Source organism: Lolium perenne, chromosome 6 (assembly GCF_019359855.2).
Source record: "Lolium perenne isolate Kyuss_39 chromosome 6, Kyuss_2.0, whole genome shotgun sequence".
NCBI classification, from domain to species: domain Eukaryota; kingdom Viridiplantae; phylum Streptophyta; class Magnoliopsida; order Poales; family Poaceae; genus Lolium; species Lolium perenne.
The window spans coordinates 56,560,529-56,581,426 of record NC_067249.2 but is presented as its reverse complement, the minus strand read 5'-3'; the positions used below and the strand labels follow the sequence as shown (position 1 = coordinate 56,581,426).

Below are 20,898 nucleotides of genomic sequence, written 5' to 3'. Positions count from 1 at the left end.
TTCTCCTGGAGCGCCGCCACCACCGGAGCCGACGACAGGGGAGCCAACCAGGCAGGAGCCGGCAAGGGATGAGCCGGCGCGCACGGAGGGTGCCGGCTCACGCGCGCTGGTGAGGACGGGAGCCCCATCGGCGCCGCAGCAGGGCCTGCACGTGGCCAAGGGTGCCATGCTTCTGCATGTGCCATCCGCCTCCGACTCCAGCCTTGGCTCGGCTGGCACTATGGAGCAGGCGTGGCTCAGCGCCGACTCCTACGAGGTGACCAGCCGGGGGGGGGGGGAACCCCGGCCAAGCATCGGTGGAGATGTTCTTCTCCAGCCTGCAGGCCCACCTCAAGGCCAGGGCTGCCGAGACCGCGGCCAGCGTTGCCAAGGTGGAGGAAGCCGGCAAGGTAAGCTTTATCTGTTTTTTGATTTGGTTATCATCCTGGTAGCCCTCCGAGGCATGGGCCGGCTGCTGGGAGCCGGCCCGGGTTTCGCCTAGCTGACTGACTTTCTTTTTTCCTTAGGCTGTGATGGATCGGCGCACCACTCTGTACAACCGCGCCGTTACCCATTACCACAAGGCCAAGCTGGACCGGGCCGACTTGGCCCGCGAGCTGGAAACCGCCAAGGGTAAGCTCTTGCTTCTTTCGACTCGATGTCTTATTTTCTTTTTAATCTTCGTTGGCTGACGTTTCTTTCCGGCTGCCTCGCAGTTGAAGCCGCCAAGGTCCCGCGGCTGGAGTCGGATCTCCGGGCTGCTCGCGCCCAGTGCGCCGAGAGCGAGGAGGCGGGCCGTTCTTCAGCCGCCAAGCTCAAGCTAGCTGAGCAGGAGCTGACACGGCTGCGCCTGCTGGAGCAGAACCACCTCACTGAGCTCAACTCCCTTAGGACGGCGGAGAAGGAGAAGGTGGAGGATCTGAGCCGGCGGCTGACGGAGGTGGAGAAGCAGCGGCTTGCGCTGCAGGAGGAGGTCACCGCCAAGTCCACGGAGCTGACGGCTACCGCCAAGCGCTGGACGGATGAGATTGGCGCGCTTGATCGCGGCTTGGCGGGTAAGTGCATCTCTATGTTCCTTTCCCTTTGCCGGCTTTCGGCTGTCGGCTGCCGGCTTTCGTTGGCAGCCGGCAGCAGAAACTTCTGATGTCTTCGCTATCTCCATCTTCGGGCTGGTGGCAGTCGGTTCTTGCCGGCTGCCGCCAGGCTTTTCCTTTTGGCTTAGGACTTCGAAAATTTGCATTTTTCAGCTTATTTCGGCTTCGATGATTTCTGACTTGCTTCTTCTTGCAGCGGCCTTCCCGGAGACGCAGGACGCAGCTTTGGCAGCCGTTGGCGTTGCGCGCGAGTCCAGGAGGCGGGAGACCGGCGAGGGCAGCTCGGAGTATTTCTCCATGGAGGACTACACGGCGTCCATGGCTGCCCGCGTCGAGCTCATCATCAAGCTCGGCTGGGAGCTCCGGAAGGCGGTTGAAGAGCTGGTGCCGATGCTGTGGCCTGAGGAGGCGGTGCCGCAAGATGTCTCCAGTCTCACCTCCCTGATGGAGCGGGCGCCGGATCGCTTCCTCGACTGGAAGGAGTCGGCCAAGCGTGCTGGTGCCGACATGGCGCTGTCCTTCGTCCTCTCTTGGTACAACGAGGTGGACCTGGGGCAGCTCGAGTACCGGCGAGCCGGCGTGGAGGACAAGCTCCCAGCCGAACACAAGGCCGCCCGTCTTGCCCGAGCCAGCGCCATCGCCGACTTCGTCGACAAGGGCCTCTTCGTCGCGAACCCGAACCCTCCTCCATCCGATGAGGACTATATGGAAGATGAGGAGGCGGAAGACGAGCCCGAAGACGACCCGGCAGCCGGCTCCGCTGACGCTCCTCCGGCTGGTCCTTCTCCAGCCGCGTCTTAGTTTTACCTGTCTTTCAGTTGTTCTTTTGCCAAGACAATTTATTAAATCCCCGGGATGCCGGGTGCGCATGTATGAATATTATCGTCCTTTAATTATGTCACACTTTAATGTGTTTGTTAATCATTTGTGTGCCGAGTTGCTTTCTTTCGACTCGTTCGCTTTTTCCCATCCGCACCACTCTTTGGCTGTGCTCTTGCCGGTCGTACGTCCGACTTGCGATCCGTCGCCGGATCAAGAGCGGGCCGCTGGGTGAGGCTGACAGTATTTCGGTCGAACGAGCTGAATTCGGCAATCCGGCACTTATATTAAAAGTTGCAAGTCAACTCGCTTTTACTCTTTCCCTTAGTCGTTTTTCGCGTGCCGGCTCCCTAGGCCTTACTCCCGCCAGCCGGACAGCCGGGTTGCGGTCTGTAGCTGGATCGGAAGCCGGCTGTCGGAAACCGGATCACGTTACTGAGCCGACCGCGTGAGAGGGTTCAAGCCAATTGGCGAAACAAGGTAGAGTACGCGAAAAACTTGTCGGAAACGGCGCTCTTGGCGCGTGCTTTTTCATAGCTTACAAAGGGGATACAAGGGATACATACATTCCTGCTCTCATGTGTAAAATGGGCGGAGTAAGTTGACATTCCAGGGACGTTTAGTCTCCTCGTCAGCCTTGTCCGGCTTGTTTTTCTTAGCCTCTTGGGCATCTATGAGATAGTAGGAATCATTGCCTACTGCCTTGCTCACGATGAAGGGACCCTCCCATGGGGATGACGATTTATCTTTGTCCGGCTGTCATTGGATCAGCCGGAGCACTAGGTCTCCTTCTCGGAATGCTAAGGGCTGGACCTTCCGGCTGTGATAGCGTCGGAGGCTCTGCTGGTAGATAGTAGATCTAGACGCAGCCAGCAGCCGGGCCTCTTCGACCAGGTCAACTCCATCTTCGCGAGCTTCTTTGGCTTCGGCTTCTGTGTAGAGCTTGATCCTTGGCGCGTCATGCTCGATATCAGTCGGCAAGACGGCTTCGGCCCCGTATACGAGGAAAAATGGTGTGAAGCCGACTGAGCGGTTTGTCGTTGTGCGCAAGCTCCACAGCACATTGGGCAACTCTTCAATCCAGCAGCCGGCTGCTCGCTCGAGCGGCTCCACCAGCCGGGGCCGGATGCCGGATAGGACCAAGCCGTTAGCCTTCTCCACTTGTCCGTTGGACTCTGGGTGCGCCACAGAGGCTAGGGCCATCCGGATCCCCATTTCCCCGCAATAGCGAGAGAAGATGCCTTGGGAGAAATTGCTGCCGTTGTCGGTGATGATGCTGTGAGGGTAGCCGAACCTCACGATGATTTCTTTGAGGAATGTGACGGCTGTGGAGCCGTCCAGCTTCTTGATTGGCTTGGCTTCGATCCACTTGGTGAATTTGTCAATCATCACCAAAAGGTGTGTCATGCCGCCTCGCGCTGTTTTGAACGGACCCACCATATCCAAGCCCCATACGGCAAACGGCCATGTGATGGGGATGGTTTTCAAGGCGGAAGCCGGCTGGTGTCTCTTCTTTGCGAAGCGCTGACAGCCGTTGCACTTCTTCACCAAATCTTCTGCGTCTTTGAGCGCAGTCGGCCAGTAAAAACCATGCCGGAAGGCTTTGGCCACTATGGCTCTGGATGAGGCGTGATGTCCGCACTCTCCTTGATGGATTTCCCGTAGGAGTTCAATCCCTTCAGCCGGCTCGACGCACCGCTGGAACACCCCACTTACGCTGCGTTTGTACAGCTGGTGGTTGATGATTGTATAGGCCTTGGCCCTTCTCTCAATCTGCCTGGCCTGGACTCTATCGTCAGGCAGCACACCGTCGGTGAGGTAGGAGAGGAATTCTTGTGCCCATGAAGGTACGCATCTTATCTCGAATACGCTAACCAACAGGGCCTCCTGCGTGGGAGCTTCGGATTCGATCGCATGGTCGCCGGGTTCGGCTTGCTAGCCGGCGGGTTCGGCTTGCTAGCCCCCGAGTTTGGCGATGAAGCCCCCGGGTTGGACTGAGAAGTCCCCGGGTTCGGCATGGTAGCCGGCGGGTTTGGCTTGTTAGCCCCCGACTTGGGCGATGAAGCCCCCGGGTTCGGCTGAGCAGCCCCCGGGTCAGCCGGCACGAATATTGAATCCGAATCCGGTGACGGTGTGATGGACGGCTTCTTGAGAACCGCCAAGGCGATGCCCGGCGGAATGGCTTGCCGGGTTGAGCCAATCTTGGACAAGGCGTCAGCCGCCTCGTTGTTTGCTCGTGGCACGTGGTGGAATTCGCAGCCGTCGAAGAAGCCGGATAGCTGCTGGACATGGAAGCGGTATGAGGCCATGTTGGCGTCCTTCGCGTCCCAGTCGCCAGATGCTTGCTGTATAACCAAGTCGGAGTCGCCGAAGCAAAGTATGCGACGCACGCCAATCTCCTTGGCCAGCTTCAGCCCATGAATGAGCGCTTCATATTCCGCCACATTGTTGGATGCGGCGAAGTGGATCTGCAGGACGTAGTCCAGCCGGTCTCCCTTGGGAGATGTGAGGACGATGCCGGCTCCCAAGCCGTTGCGCATCTTCGAGCCGTCAAAGTGCATCTTCCAGTGTGTGGAATCCGGCACAGGCGGCGGTGCGCATCTCAGCCCAGTCGACGAAGAAGTCCGCGAGGATCTGCGACTTGATGGCTGTGCGTGGCTCGTAGAGGATGGTGTGGGCCGCTAGCTCCAGGGCCCACTTGGCAACCCGGCCGTTGGCATCCTTGCTGCCGATGATTTCCGCCAAGGGTGCCGTGGCAACCACCTTGATGGGGTGCTCTTGGAAGTAGTGCTTGAGCTTCTTGGCCGCCATGTAGACGCCGTAGGTGACCTTCTGGTAGTGGGGGTAGTTTTGCTTCGACTGGGAGAGCACTTCGCTAAGGTAGTAGACTGGACGCTGGACCAGCTGCTCCCTGCCGTCTTCTTTGCGCTCCACCACCAGGACAACGCTAACCACTCGATTGGTGGCTGCGATGTACAACAGCATCGGCTCCATTGAAGCCGGCGTTGCAAGGATTGGCGCGGTTGAGAGCACGCGCTTCAAGTCACGGAAGGCTTCCTCCGCCTGCGGTGACCAGACGAACTTGTCCGCCTTCTTCATCAATTGATACAGGCGGTGCCTTCTCCCCCAGCCGGCTGACGAAGCGGCTCAAGGAAGCCAGGCAGCCAGCGAACTTCTGGACGTCCTTGAGGCACTGCGGCAGTTCCATCTTCTCCAGAGCACTGATCTTCTCCGGGTTGGCTTCTATCCCTCGCTGAGAGACGAGGTAGCCGAGGAGCTGGCCAGACGGCACGCCGAATGTGCACTTGGCCGGGTTGAGCTTCATCCGAAATCTTCTCAGATTGGTGAAGGTTTCTCTCAGGTCATCAAGGAGGGTAGTCGTCTCCTTGGTCTTTACAACGACATCATCCACATATGCGTGAACGTTTCTGCCGATTTGATCCTGCAAGCATTTTTGCATGCACCTTTGGTAGGTGGCGCTTTGCATTTTCAAGCCGAACGGCATAGTCGTAGCACTAAGCCCCATACGGGGTAAGGAACGAAGTCTTTATTTGATCAGCCGGATTCAAAGGAATCTGGTGGTAGCCCGAATAGGCGTCTAGGAAAGACAACGAGTTCACGGCCGGCGATCGAGTCTATGACTTGATCTATGCGCGGCAGGGGAAGGGATCCTTCGGGCACGCCTTGTTCAGGCTGGTGTAGTCGATACACATGCGCCAGGAGCCGTTCTTCTTCAAAACCAGGACCGGGTTCGCCAACCAGTCCGGGTGCAGCACTTCCATGATGAAGCCGGCAGCTAGGAGCCGGGCGATTTCTTCACCGATGGCCTTCCTTCGTTCTTCGGCGAAGCGCACGAGAGGCTGCTTCACCGGCAGCTTCGAGCCGGACGTGGAGGTGGTGCTCAGCCAGCTCCCTCGGCACACCCGGCATGTCTCTTGGAGTCCATGCGAAGATGTCCCGATTCTCACGGAGGAAGCTGGTGAGCTCGCTTTCCTATTTCTTGTTCAAACCGGCACCGATGGTGACGTACTTGTCCGGCTGCGCCGGATCCAGCAGGATCTTCTTGGTGTTGTCGGCCGGCTGGAAGTGAGTCGTCCCAGCCGGGTTGCCTGCAGCCGGCATGTCTGTCTGCGCGGCCTTGGCGAGGGCGACGGCGTCGTGGATGAGCTGCTTCTCGGTGGCGATGACCAGCGTCTGGGCCATCTTGGTGCTGTGCGTGGCGCGGTCGGTGGGGCGGCGATTGTCGCCGGCTACGGTTATGACCCCGTGGGGCCGGGCGGCTTCATCTTCAGGTACCCATAGTGGGGCACCGCCATGAACTTGGTCAGGGCCGGCCTGCCCAGGAGCGCGTGGTAGGGACTCACGAGGTCCACCACCTCGAACTCGATTCTCTCGGTGCGGAAGTGATCCGGCTTCCCGAACATCACCTCCAGCGTGATCCGGCCGATCGGCTGGCAGCAGTGGCCTGGCACGATGCCATGGAAGACGGTGGGGGTGGGGCGCAATTCGGCCTCCTGGATGCCCAGCTTGCGGGCGGTGTCGCGGTAGAGGATGTTGATGCTGCTGCCGCCGTCGATGAGGACGCGCGAAAAACGCACGCTGCGCCGGGTTGTGCCGATGGTGGGGTCGAGGACCATGGCGTAGCTGCCCGGCTTCGGCAGGACAGCCGGTGTGTCGCGGCGATCAAAGGTGATGGCCTGCTCGACCAGTTTAGGTACTGGGGGACCGGCGGTATGACCGCGTTGACCTCGAGGGAACGGCTCTGCTGGCTCGTCTTGTCCTCGGGCTCGGAGGTGAAGATGATGTAGGTAGCATCTTCAGCCAGATATCGGCCATGGTGCACTTGGTTAGCCTCGTGGTGCTCGAGGTTGGCGTTCTCCGCGCCGGCTGCGCCACCCGGCCCGCCGGCTGGGGGCGGCGGGGGTGGAGGCGGGAGAGGTTCACCGCTTGTCAGGCGCTTCATGAAGTGGCAGTCGCGGGTGGTGTGGTTGGAGGGGTTCTTGCCGCTGTGGTACTTGCACGGCGAGTCGAGCATCTGCTCGAAGGTGTACTTCGGCTTCCTTGCCGGTCTTGCTTCGCGGCGGCTGCCGCCCTGCCGCGTTGTCTGCCACGGCGGCTACGTGGGCGGAGCCGTACCGGCGGTCCGGCTGGTCGCTGTGACGCTTGCCGCGGTAGTTGTCCCGCCGGCTGCCATGAGAGGCGCCGTCTGCCGGCTTGTGCTCAGCCGACTTGTGGTGGTCCCGCCTGGAGGGAGCCGGTCTTTGGGTCAGCCGGCGCCTTGCCGGCTTCTTCAGCCAGCGCGTATTTGTCCGCGATGGCCATCAAGGCGGCCATCGACTTGGGGTCACTACGGCGCAGCTTGTGCCACAGCATGGTGTTTGGCCGGCAGCCTCCCATGAAGAAGCTGATGGCCTGGATCTCGTGCACGCCCTCGCAGGAGTTGCGCATCTCGCACCAGCGCGTCAGGTACGCGCGATCCGTCTCGTCCGGGCCCTGCTTGCACATCTCAAGCTGCTGAGGGCGACCCGGCCGGCGGTAGGTGCCGGTGAAGTTGCTGACGAAGGCCTCTTCGAAATCCAGCCAGCCGTTGATGCTGCCGGCTGGCAGGTTGTTGAGCAGTGCGGGCGGAGCCGACCAGCATCGGGGGGAGAAGGCGTGCCGCCCACCGCGTGTTGCCTCGAGAGATGCCGACTGCGGTGGAGGAGTCCTGCAGCCAGGCCACCGGCGGGGCGGTGCCGTCGTACTTGGGCGTGTCGCGGGGGAGCTGGAAGCCGTCGCGCACGGGCTCGTTGGCGATGCGGGGCCCGAAGCACTTGGGGCAAGCCGGCGCCTCCTCTTCCGCGATGCGGGATTCGACCAGCCGATCGAGGCGGTCTCTGGCGTCGGTGGGCTCGATGCGGGGGCCCAGCCGGGAGCGTGCCGGCTGCTTCTGGAGCCGGTCGGTGCTGACGGCGGGGCTCGGAGTCTTGCTCCTGGTTCCGGCTTGGGGGAGGCCGGCTGCGGCTGCTGCCGCTCGGCTGGTGGCTCGGCCGGCCCGAACTTGCGTGCGTGGCCCGGGAGTCACGGTGCCGGCTTGGTGCTGGGGAGGCGGACTCGGCCGTGTCCCTGGCGCCTTCCTGTCGTTGCTGCAGCGCCACGAGCGTGAGAAGCTGCGGGGGCATTGACATACCCGGGGTCGGCCGCTGCTTGTTGGCTGCGTTGAGCAGCTCGATCACCCGCATGGTTTGGCGGCGTAACTCTTCGCCTTCAAGGCGGTTCAGCTCTTCTGCGGCGGCTTGTGCCGCGCGCATGTGCTTGTCGGGGGTGTTGTAGTCGGGTCGCTCCGCGGACAAAGTCGGCGAAGGAGCCCCGTCGCGGGCGATCTCAGCGCCAAGGTCGCGGCCCTGCGGCGGATCTGACCGGCTCGGGCTGGGACCGTCGCCGCACTGGAGTGAGGCCGTGGGCGCGGTTGTACTCGCGCGGGTGATCTCCATCCGCGCTTAGCAGCAGCCGATTCTTCGGTTTGCTTGAGGAGGAGGCGGCGGTGCGCCTCCAAATCCGCCTCGATGGTGGTGGGGTCGCCGCCGGGCGTGAGCGGGGTGCTCGGCCGCCGGACTTCGTCCAACCGGGACGGTGGCGGTGGCGCCTTTGGGCCCGAGCCGGAGGCGTTGGGGTCGACGTTGCGCTCGAGGTTGGGGCCACGGGTGCGCGGGTTCTTGGTGGGAGCTCCCTCGCCAGCCATCATGACTTGCACGACGACGGGGCTGGCGGGAGCGCTGCTGCCGGCTCGCGGAGGAGGGCTTGCGCAGCGCAGGACCTGCCGCGGGTAGCGCGGCGGTGCGACGGTAGCGACGTAGACGTCGTGGCCGCCGAAGGAGATGACGCTGCCGCCAGCTGGGAAGGGCCGGTCAGCGAAGCAGCCAGCGTTGTCGGCCGACGCGCGATCGAGGAGCCGAATCTCCAGATCAAGCCTGAAGCGACTCGCTCGCCGGTGGTGATGGTGAGGCCCGTCCGGATGAAGACACCGGCCGAGGATGCTGAAGGCCCCACGGTGGGCGCCAAATGTCGTGGTATCGTCACGGCATATGCCATAGGGTGGCTAATCGAAGTGGTTCCTGAGGGATCTCACGGCGGTATCCGGATGCGGGTATGGGCACGAGCGACACGGCGACGTACCCAGGTTCGAGGCCCTCCGATGGAGGTAAAACCTCTACTCCTGCTATGAGTGTATATGATGATCACACAATACAATGGTGCTCCTAGAGCTGTGTCCGGCTGCTCCTGGGAGGCTAAGGGAGATGATGGTCTCTCTCTCAGGGCAGCGCTAAGGGTGGAATGAAGTGAGAATGATCGATCCCCTGCACGAGAGGGGGTAGTGCGGCTTATATAGGCACCGGCACTTTACATATAAGGCCCTATAGTTTACTGGCCGGCTTGGCCGGCTCCGGCTTCAGCTCCTTCCCGAGGCGGTGACGTCAGGAGCCGTTGAGGCGTCGTGGCCTGTCCCATCCGGCTGCCACGGTCAGCGGTATGGAGAGGAGGTGTCCCTGTCGCCGTCAGCCACTGTAGCTAGTACGGATCGTCGTAAGCCCTGACGGCCTATCCGGCGCGTGGCACTATTGCTCCACAGTGCCCCGCGCTTTACGGAAGATGGAGTCAGCGTGGACTTTAGGAACCCGGATCACCAACCCGGTTCCTTCCAGTGCAAGACTCGCCAGCCTCGAGTCGGTCTGAGGTACAGACCCCCAGTCGGATATGGCTTGTAGAAGCCGGCCCAACTACAGCATTGGCGGCCGTAGCTAGACCGACTAGGACCTAGAGCCAGCCGGCTTCCGGACCAGCCGGCCACGGCGCCAGCCGGCTGCACCTCAGCCGGCCTTTGCCGCGAGCCGGCCAGTGGCCAGCCGGCTGCTCCGCGTCCATTGCCCTACCCGGGGTCTTCCCCCGACACCGACCATCACCTCGCCCGAGTTCATGCTCTTGTCCTCCTGATTCATCGTTTCGAGTATAAACTCTAAAGATCCGCTACGAGATCTGTAATCTACCAATGCAGAGAGAGGACGATGTATATATGTACAGCCTAGTTGTACTCGTAGTCGGAAGGAACTCTGCAACCGTCTATGTTTGCAATCAATTAATCTCAGCGTCCTCTCTTTAGTATTTACCATTACCATGTTGCAAGGCAACCTTGAACTAATTTTACTACTCTCTCCGATCCAAATTGTCGATCCTCTCATATTTAGTCAACCTTCAGTTAGTTTTACTACTCCCTCCCATCCAAATTTGAATCTAGGACAAGTAATTTGGGTCAGAGGGAGTATAATTTAATTGTGGTTTCATATAAGCACGTGATCACATGGTAAGCACCTGAGAGAAAATGATATGGTCTCAATTCTTGTTACTCGCTATTTCTTCATATTAAGGTCTAGCCGGTATCAGGTACAAAGCCTGCCCCAGGTCTACCAATACAACTCTTTCAAACGAAAAACACAAAGGGAACTGTCCTCCACAATGAACTCCTAAATGAATTGCTTTACGGTACCAGGACAAGAAATACAGCGCCACCTCCATGAATTGACACCGTCCGCTCACCCTGCACCACCTCGCCTGTGGAAAGAGTAACAGAACATCTTAGAATCGATCATGATGTCACTATAACGTAAATACTTGTATGATGCAACCGTGGCGCCAAGATTGAGATTACTTGCACATGATCAACATTTCATTAAGCAACATTGCATCTGGATGTTTTTTTTTGCGATAAAAAAAATATCTGGATGTTAACTAGACATGGCATTAAAGCACACATACCAAATGATCAAATACGAAATCTGAGTGGTATTGGTAATGTTAGAGGACAGTGACAGTAGGCATTCCGTTCTTCATACTTATCAAACAAGCCATGCTTTCTAATCTTACATATACGGGTTATGGTTGGATAATAGGCCCCCTTAAGTAGCTAGAAAATTCAAGGGAGCCCAATTTGTTCGAATTGCCAGCAACAAGCTGGCATCATGCAAATCTTGGGCTCGTAACTGACCGGTCTGGGTGCTGGTTAAGGGCTCTAAGCCAGGATTCAAGGTTTAGAACAGGAATCTAGGACGCAAGGGATCAAACAGATGTAGTTCAACAAGCCTGTGTTCACATGTTTTGTGAATCCTGAATCAGATACAATCATCAATCAAAACACAAGTATAAGGAGCACACTTTTTCTGAAATATCAGATAGATATGCGCGACTGTGGCCAACATGAATCCTTGTAAAAATGCATACGGTCATTCAAAATGGACCTGATGCAAACAAGTATGCAAGGTTACACAGGGTAGAACATGCCACTGAATCAAGCATAGTCCAGATGATTAAAACGGTGTAAGCAATGAAAACTAAAAGAAGCCACTAAAGCAGATCAAACCAACTGCTGGAGGATATCAACCTGGACATGTCTGCAGCACTGATACCAGCTTGGAAGTGTGTAGACATTTAAGCTCTTATTATGCGAACAAAAAAACATATAGAGGTATTTCAATTTGTTGAAAATGTGGTATATAGGGCACAGATAATCATTATCTGTCTACGGAAAGGTTAAACATAACTATAGCTATATATACATAACTATAAATATATAAATCAAAAGGGCACTGGTTGTTACAGTGGATTTAGCCACGATAAGAACTAATGCATATACTAGTTATGGCGGTTCTCACACCAAAATTCAGAAGAACGTGAACATTTAGGCTTCAATGAGAGGATAGAGTAGAAGCTGTAAAAGTCTAGGAGCATCATAAATTCATAATACCCTGCCTGTGCTGAAAGTTGGCTTCCAACCCAAGCTACTAGTACCCAAAAATGAAAAATCACACGGGCCAAGTCGATAAGTGAGTAATGAATCTCAAGAACTATGGTCGATTGACTTGGTTAAAACGAACCAAAGGGCTAAAGCTTATCCAAACAAAGCACCAATGTATCAATCACACCACCAAACAGACATGATAAAAATGTACACAATTGAGAATCTATTTCTTCAAAGTTACCCAGTCGATCTCACATAAGGCTTCCACGACGGCGAATTGCACGCACCAGGTTCACAAGGAACACAAACACGGGCATCATAAGCGAATGACAGACCGTACGCGCAGAATTCCACTGTACGATACTAGATCCCGGATCGGAGAGAGACGCAGGGGGCGATTACGCACCTGCGGGGACAAAATCAGCCGGAGCCGACGATGATGTTGTTGATGGGGATGAAGATGAGCTTGACGAAGAAGCCGACGAAGCCCATGACGACGAACCCGATGGCCGTCCGCACCGCCACCTTGGTGAACTCTGCATACATCAGCGAACAAACCGTACGTCGATCAGATCTGGGCCGAAACTGCGGCCACCGCCGCGGCGGATCCGAGCCGGAGACCTACCCTTGCGGTCGGGCTTGTGGCAGCGCTTGACGAGGCGCACGCTGTCCTTGGCGAACTCCCGGAGCGGGTCGACGACGGAGTCTACGGCGTCCATGGCGGCGCTGCGCGGCGCGGGGAGGAGAGGGGAGATCTCGCCGGAGCAGAAGCTGGCGAGGGGAAGGTGGGTCTGCGCGTGGTTGACGTGGTGGCGTGACTCCTTATGAAACGCATCCTCGTGTAGATGGGCCTTTTGGGCTTTGTATCTTATAGCATATGGTCCAACGTTGAATGTGAATATTTCTCTACTCTTTGGGCTTCGTTGGGCCAACTTTTATCGTGTCTGGGATCCCCAAGAAACAATACGTGGGTAAAAGAAAATAAAGCTAGAGAAAATATGTGTACAAAATCCCTTCTCTATTTCAAAAATCACACTTGTTTTGCAATATTGTTTCATAACTATACTCTAAAGTAGCAGACAATTCTGATGCACCGCTCCTTGAAATATAGCAATTTCTACCAATCTACGATACAAAAATATTACTCGATGAATTCCAAATTAGTTGAATTTCTATCTTTATCGACGGCATCAATATTCTATCAGTTTGGCCAAATATATTTTAAGAATATCCACGACATCAACTATATGTAGTCAGAAATATGTTTTATGGTGAATTTAGTCAAATCAATATGATGTTATAGATATTGATATATTTTTCTTTCCACTTTGTCATACTCAAAGAAGTTTGACTCAGGACAAAGCTAAAATTATAATTAATCTGGAACGAAGCGAGTAGACCCAAAATCTCCAAAGCGGTGAAACGGAAAGGTCCTCCACTTCATAAATGTTTGTGGTTATATTTTAGTTGTAGTAGTTAAATACTCCTATTTGATATTTTGGCATAAAAACTTATTGTTTTTTATTTGATATTTTGAGTTACTTTGAATCGTTTTGTTTTGGCCTGAACGATATGCATATAATGCCTTATATTCTCCTAGACAGAAATTATTCGCTTGGCTGACTCTGAAGGGCGCAAGCTGCACTGCGTTAGGCCTAACAAATGTTCCTTTTCCTCTTTCTGTTAAGACAGCAGCACCAGATTAGCACCAAATCGAGCTAGCTAGGCAGCTAGCTCCCTAGCTTGTTGGAGAAAGTCAAGGTTATGATGCATCTTCGCGCCTACTAATAACTATAATTGCGATATTCTTCACCTGGCAGATCAGACGGGAATAGATGTCCCGCAATAGCTTACAGAGGTCAGTTCACGCTTTAGCGTTATGGATGCTTTTTGATCAAACATACTTGTGCAAATGCTGGTGGCCATAGCAGAGGTCAGTCCAATGCATCAGAAATCTTGAGGCACCCTTCCACCTCCTAGCTGAATTCTTCGTCAAGGCAAGTGTGGAGCAGATTGGCACTGCAATTCCAGCTGCCCTCCTTAAACCCCGGCTCTTGGGGCAACGGCACATCTGTTAAGGACTGGATGCAGCCATGTATCACTAACGCATCGACGTCAAGCAGAAAAGGCGCACAATCTATGCTTATGGTTGCTAGTTGGGAGATTTGGCGGGAGCGAAATGGGTGGATTTTTTAGAAGGAAGAGCTCTCTGTTGCGGCGCTAGTTATTAGATTTGGTTCCCGGTCACACTTTGCCAAACCTAACTTTAGCAAGTGTGTCAGCCATAAAAATGTGGCTATGATTTTGGAAGCCACAATGTGTGGCAAAAATTGGCAAAAAATTTACTCTATAACAAGTGGGCTATATTGATAGTGAATTGTGGCAGCTTTAAAGTGTGGCAAAACTAAACACATGCCAAGTTGCCAAACTTTGGCTTGGCAATGTGGCTGGGAACCAAACATGCCCGTACAAGACGAAGCTATCCTTTCGAACATGGTTGGGGCTTCCATTCTGTTTGATCCGGTCTGAGGCATGTCTCATTGGTTACTAGCTCTTTTTTTCCTTATTTTTGGCTTGTTGTTTGGGTGCTCTCCTTTCTAATCAATGAATTTGGCTCTGCTAACATAGAAAAAAAACCAGAGGTCAATTCAGTTAGCTTTAGCATTTATGGTGCTGGTTGAAGTGATGCGAAGGAGCTAAGAAAGGGCAGCTGACCTGACCATACGCCTTCATTCCTATCTTTTCCATCTGTATATCCCTACAGGAATGGACCAAGGTGCCGACGGCCGCGGGCCCTCGGTGTAGACGGGAGAGGCCATCGGTGTATGCTACACCGAGGGTTGCCGTCGGCGTAGCGTCTCAGAAAAGGTTCGCCTCAGCAGAGACCACGGAGCCGTCGGCGTAGACGCGAGAGGCCGACGGCCGGTCCCACCCCTCGGCATACAGGCCCTCGGGGTAGACCTGACGCCGTTACAGGGCCGTCACGGCCTGGCTGGGCTAGGCTGCATGCTCAGGCCTGCGCCAACGGCCACAGAGGCGCCGAGGGCAGCCGTCGGCGTAGCCCACCCTACGCCGATGGGTTTTGCAGGGGGCTGGCTTGGCTGGCCTATACGCCGATGGTCCCGATACTTGGCCCTCAGCGTAGGGATCGGCTGTCGGCACCTTGGCCCATTCAGGAACGGAGATAAGGGGGGACGAGGGGGGGGGGGGGGGGGGGGCGCAACCCCCCTATGCTCATGATTTTTCTTTAAACACAAGCCATGAAAGCTCCTTATTTATGTAATTTTATCTAGTTCTGCCCCCCTTATATTTCATTCCTGACTCCGTCCCTGAACCCATTCCTGTAGTGTATCAAGCCTAGTAGTTCAAATCAGTATAGGACCAACGAGACCATCGTCTGTACTACCATGTTAATTGTCCCGCAGCGGCGTAGCTTGTATTCCAGCACGATTATGTGCATCAGTGACCTGTGTCAAAAGCTCATTTGGTCAATTAATTAAATATGTGCTGCTGAGTGCTCACGCCAACAATCATGCATGATGCCTCGTCCCGTTGGTGTTCTATCCCATTGCTACAGGGCGTGTCTCGTCGGCCAGCACCAAATCAAGCACTCCCTTTAGGCTTTTCCCCGTCGTCTCTTCTCATCTTTTGAATCTCAGCGTACGCCTTTCCGTCCTCGAGCTTATCCGGCCCGGAGCATAAGCGCGTGTTTTTCTTGGAAATATCTTGATATGCATATTAGTTTGTTAGAGTATTTTATTGCTTGTGTCTGTTTTTGGTGTTTATAACTCGTATACTTTGCTTGAGAGATCAATTACCGTTCATTTGCTACGAAATAACGTCATCAACAATGAATGTCTCACTCAGGCTTTTGAAAATAACGTTACTTGTTGATTAAGCAAGATACTGCTATTGCAGTAGATCAAATTAAGAACCTCTAAAAAAGCGATGATAAACTAACATACCCGATAGTCAAAAGTTACACCAAGATTCTGTATAGTCTCTAGATTCGTATTTTGCATAATTAGTGCTCTCCGGTGCCCCCGGTGACGAAACCATAGTTCATAGAAAACGAAACATGTGCAAACCAATGATGTCAAGAACTATCTCAGGCCAGATGTGTGATGGAATTGTGGATCATGTCAACTGCTTATCAGTTTTGCTAATTCTAAGCCTATTCGAGAATTATGTTAGAGCTCAGCCGGCTCTAAAACCGTTAAATTTACATCGTGATTTGTGCACCATATTTTTCAATTACATATGAATGGAACATGAAATTGAATGATGTCATTAATTATGCCCGGCATAGTTTGGGCCAAAACTCGCAAAACCATCAGCTTGCACCGCACCGAATCAGTGGTTTTTACAAGGTTCACTTGTTTACATGGTCAAACCGATAATTAACTTCATTCTAGATCGACCGAGGATTAGCATCATCCATTTTCGATGGTATAAACATGCTTCATTCCCACTACGGTCTCTCAAGTCTCAAGGCACCGTATCTCACCTGCTCCGAAACATGCTTTCCAGAATACTAATAATCTGAATGACCAAGACTATACTTGCGAATGTTAATTTCTTGGTTTTAGCAGTATCTTGGCATGTAAATTCCTTGAGCTAGATTGGGTTAGTTGGATGAACAATTGACCTTGACGACTTTTACCAGCCCAGTCAGCTTTCCACCAAGGAGTCCCAGCGTACATGCATGCATGCGTGTGAATTCCACAGCGTCGTCGATCGCACTCAATCAAGCAAGGAGACCTTTGCCAATTAGCGATTGATTTGCCTTAGCTAATAGCAAAGTCGTTGGAGAAAAGACGTACGCAACGAGCCCGCGATTGAATGCGATAGCCCAACCAATTGAATCGTCCTGGAGTGGACTTGGAAGACTTGAATTCAACAGTGATCAATAAAAGTGGCAAACACGGCATGGGTCGTACATTCTTCACCTTTTGGTTGCTGCCTCACGAAACAATCATTGTCTTCTTAAAACAAAATGTACAGAATACGATGTACCATATCATGATCACCTGCTAATCTTCATCTTTCTGACTAAAAGTTCAGGACTTTTTTTAAGGATACGTCATAGATACTCGTATCGGTTTCATAGAAGAAAAGGCCAAGAGGCCAAACATTGTTCAGAACTTGCGCAAACATTGTTCCGTCTTTCTTTCTAGAATAAGATGATGCATCCTAGGGTATTACTATCCGTTAATTGTTTTGTCAGGAAGTGCCTTCCTTACAAAACATTTGACAGAATTTCGACGAGGCTAACATTCGCCACTGTAAAGTGAAAATTGCGTTTTATCAGCGTGCCTACAAGCGTTGAGGAGGTGAAGACCAAATCATGCATGCCTCCAGGGTCTTGGTGGCAACTATTGTCGAGCTTGATTAGTGATTACACGTCAGTGATAGCAACAACAAAGACATATCGGACCGACCGAATAGAGCTCAGTGATCCACATCAGGAAGCAAAGCAAATTACAACTCCAGTAGAATGTATTTGGTGCACCGGGCCTCGTTTAAATGTTCAGAAATACCAAAAAAATCCTGAAAAAATAATGTATAGAAACAACATCAATACAACACACCAATCTCAAGCCTAGATTAAAACTCAATTCACGAAATAAAAATGTAGCACCAAGAATCCTAATTGGCTAAATTCATCGCCCAATCTAAACCATCGCTACTACTAACTCTGGTCTGAAAAGATCGATGCAAGGGTACGTACAAGATAGCGTATGTGCCTACAAAACTAGCGTCACTTAATATGACCGGAAGAAGTATTTCACATAAAGATGTTGAAAATTCAATTTGGCTCCCAGTATGCTCCCTCTACCAAAAAAATCATATTTTGAAGTATTGAATTTTTTGATAAAAAGTTTTACATGTACATCTTCATAGTATATGTGCGTTCGTCAAGTTTCAAGAAAAACCAATATTTTTTATGGACTATGTAAAAAAGAGAAAAATTATCTTGTGAAAAACATTATTTTTAGCACTGAATTTTGTCTTTTTTACACACGTCACATGACAAGTTGATTTTTTATGAAACGACTTTGTGAGTGCGTAGCACGTGAAGATGTATGAGCGAATTTTTTGTTTCAACTTTTTTGAAATTCAAAACATGTGTAAGATGCATTTCAAAATAAAGGAAATATATGCTCCCATGTTCCAAAACACCATTCCAGAAAGATGTGTCTTATTTACTTCTTGGGCTGTGATTCTAACTTTAACCTGAAAATTTACGTCCTCGTAGATAGATATTTTCTCTACGAGCGAACATTCTCTTTTCTAGAATTTGTTACACCTTCTCCCTAGTTTTTTTTTTTGAAAAAGAGCATATATTAATATTGCGGAGATAGCAATTACAATTAGCCTTTGCAACAACGCATTGCCCTAGCGGCATCACGGATGCACACAACCATAAAACAAAGAAAGAAAAATTTCAAAAAAAAAAGAAGTCCCGCTATAGTGATTAATTCCTTGAAATAGCAGTACTAACACCACCAAGACAGCACCAGAACTCCAGCTTCTTCAAAAGCGATGCCTCCAAGAAGAGAACAGTGCACAAGCGCCGTCGTCGCTCGATTATAGATCTTAGATTTTCACCTTGAAGAAAGACCTCACTCTCAAAAAAATGCCTTCAACAAGGCCATTGCCAAATTAAGGCCAAACCTTTGATTTTCATCCTGAAAAGTAAAACTTTGAACTCCTCCGTGCCGTCGCCCCCACTTGCATGCCGCTGCTTCAAGTCATGAAACACTAAGCCAATTTCTCATCGTCACGAAGATTTGAACCACCATTGCTAGTTCTCTGATCTCGGCTTTCATGACATTCTCCGCCAGCACCATGGAACGAGACGTGTCCCATGGTAATAATAACCATCAGAGCTTCGAAGCGCTCCTTCAGCAGACCTTCTCCCTAGTAATGGCATGATAATGTTAAAAACGCTCTTGTTCATAGGATCAAGTAATAAATATATATATTCTTCCTAGGGTCCTGCCATTTTTATAAGCACTTCGATGAAAGAAAAATATACACTAATATAGTCTTGTGTCTTCAGCCTTGTAATACACCGTGATTCCTACCAACTTCCGCAATAATCATAGAGTACGCATGTGTTGATTAAACAATCACCACCAGTGTGGTAATCTACTCATGCATTCTTGCAGACGCTACGTGCCTAAAGTAGAGAAAGGGAGAACGACGACCTGCTAGCATTTTGTGTGTACATGTTTTTTTTGTGATGTCCTATCCAAGTCATTGTCGACAACCCCACCCAAACACATTTCTTCTCCCAATGACCGGCGGCGACGACGGAGTTCAGGAGGGCCTTCTGTGTATTTTTTCTGTTTACCTGGACTTTTCTGTAAGATCGCTTCAGTAATTCAGTATCTTCTTCGCAAAAAAAAAGAAAAAAGAAAGATAGCTCATTTGTCTTTCTCTAAGATATGATGGCTGGCTGCCTTTTACACATAAAAAATAATTAGCGCATTTAGATAGGAAGGAGGAAGTACACTATCATTTTCCATTTTTTATAAGCAATCTTTTTTCGATAAAGATAAGCAATCTTATCTATGACGTTAGGTGGTTTTACCTTTTGTAAGTTTTGAGTGCGTTGGATCAAAAAGACCTTTCATATGTACGTAGTTTTAATTTCTCGACTTTGTCCAAGCATTTGCCCATAAAACATAAACTCTCTCGATGCAGAAATGGATATCGTGGGAGTTCTCAATAATTGATGAGAGACAAGTGGCTGCCCGATGAACTGACCACAGATGTTTGATTTATTTAGATTTCTCAAAATGTAGGTTTTTGGGATTTTGTTGCTTCATGTTGTAGTCAGGATGTGTATATTTCATGTTCAAATTATTTTCATACGAGCTACCGATGCTCAGTTTACAAGGTACACTCGCAGTTACACACCAAGAAGAAATCGTCCATGTTAAATATTAGTTTGGTAAGGTTTATTGAGTCTTCTATGTTCAATATTGTAGTTGGTCATCGTAATCCTATTTGGCTGGCAATCATTTTCGCCAACACAGTCACATTTTTTTTTCGATAAAGGGAATATATTAATATCAAAAGATACCAATTTCACCCAGCCTCTGCAACAACACACCACCCTAATGGCACTACGGATGCACATAGCCAAAAAAAAGAAACAAAAGTGCCGCTACAGTACCTCGGGCCTAACAACAACAATACATCCACCGACAAGACAACACCTGAAATACAGACTCTCCAAAAACGACGCCTTCAAGAAGGGAACAGTGCTCTAACACCGTCGTCGCCCGATCAAAGATCTTAGGTTTTCACCCTGAAGATAGTCTCCGCTCTCAAAACAATGCCGCCAACAAGGTCATTGCCAGGCACAACCAGTTAAGGCCAGACCTTGGGTTTCACCCTGAAAGGTAGGACTCTGAACTTCACCTGTGTTGTCGCTCCCACTTTCATACCGCTGCTGTGAAGCCCGGAACACCAAGCCAGTTCCATCTCACCACCAAGATCCGACCACCATTGCTCTTCCATCAATCTTGACTTTCATGACCTTCTCCGCCAGCACCATGGAAAGAAAACAAGCTCCATGATATTAACAGCCAGCAGAGCTTCGAAGCGCTCCCTGTGAAACCAAACGGTCAGATAAAAAACATGGGTGCGCTCGACCGAAAACACCCAATCCAGCAATCTTCAGGCATTGATCGCACAATGAATTTCGCTGGCAGGACCTTCCGGAACACGACAATCCAGCAAGCTCGGTGGGAAGAAGCTTCTGAACGATCTTCACTTGGCGCGAGAGAAACCCTAGGACTGCCACCTTTATTTGGTAGAACAGCAGGCCCCCTCGCCGCCGCCCGCCGGCAACCTGCTCCACCGCGGACGCCGCACTCTACCAACGGCCATGAGGCAGCAAAGAGAACGGCGATGACCAAGCAGGGTCGACCCCGACCAGAACCGGCCCAACCATGCAGCGAAGAAGACCGGATAGGCAGCATGGGAATCACCCAGATCAAGATCTGGAGTTTTCCCCAACGCCACCCAATCTGGCCCAGATCTTCACCGCCGGACAAGGCGCCGCCGGAGTAGAGTCTCCGCCACCACCCCGACCAGGGGCGCCGCCCTGGTCGCTGCACGCAGATGAGCCGCCACCACCGCCCTAGCAGCAATGGCGCAGATCTCCGGTGTCCACCACCCCAGTCCACCTTCGGGGGCTGGGCCCGCCGCCACCGCGGC

At 52.2% G+C, this 20,898-nt stretch overlaps 2 protein-coding genes across 2 annotated transcripts; one reads left to right on the top strand and one right to left on the bottom strand.

The window, feature by feature from the left end:
- The first annotated feature begins 20 nt into the window (after positions 1–20).
- On the top strand, positions 21–10,493 carry LOC139832401 (uncharacterized). The gene is made up of 4 exons (XM_071822153.1): positions 21–389; positions 507–612; positions 696–1,034; positions 10,417–10,493. Exons 1-4 carry the CDS (start codon positions 303–305, stop codon positions 10,491–10,493), a joined length of 609 nt encoding a protein of 202 aa, XP_071678254.1. The 5' UTR covers positions 21–302.
- LOC127308059 (protein transport protein Sec61 subunit gamma-like) lies at positions 10,255–12,476 on the bottom strand. The gene is made up of 3 exons (XM_051338822.2): positions 12,287–12,476; positions 12,068–12,197; positions 10,255–10,478 (listed from the first exon to the last, which is right to left on the bottom strand). The coding sequence occupies exons 1-2, from the start codon at positions 12,378–12,380 to the stop codon at positions 12,082–12,084; spliced, it is 210 nt and encodes a 69-aa protein (XP_051194782.1). The 5' UTR covers positions 12,381–12,476; the 3' UTR covers positions 10,255–10,478; positions 12,068–12,081.
- Positions 12,477–20,898: the final 8,422 nt, after the last annotated feature.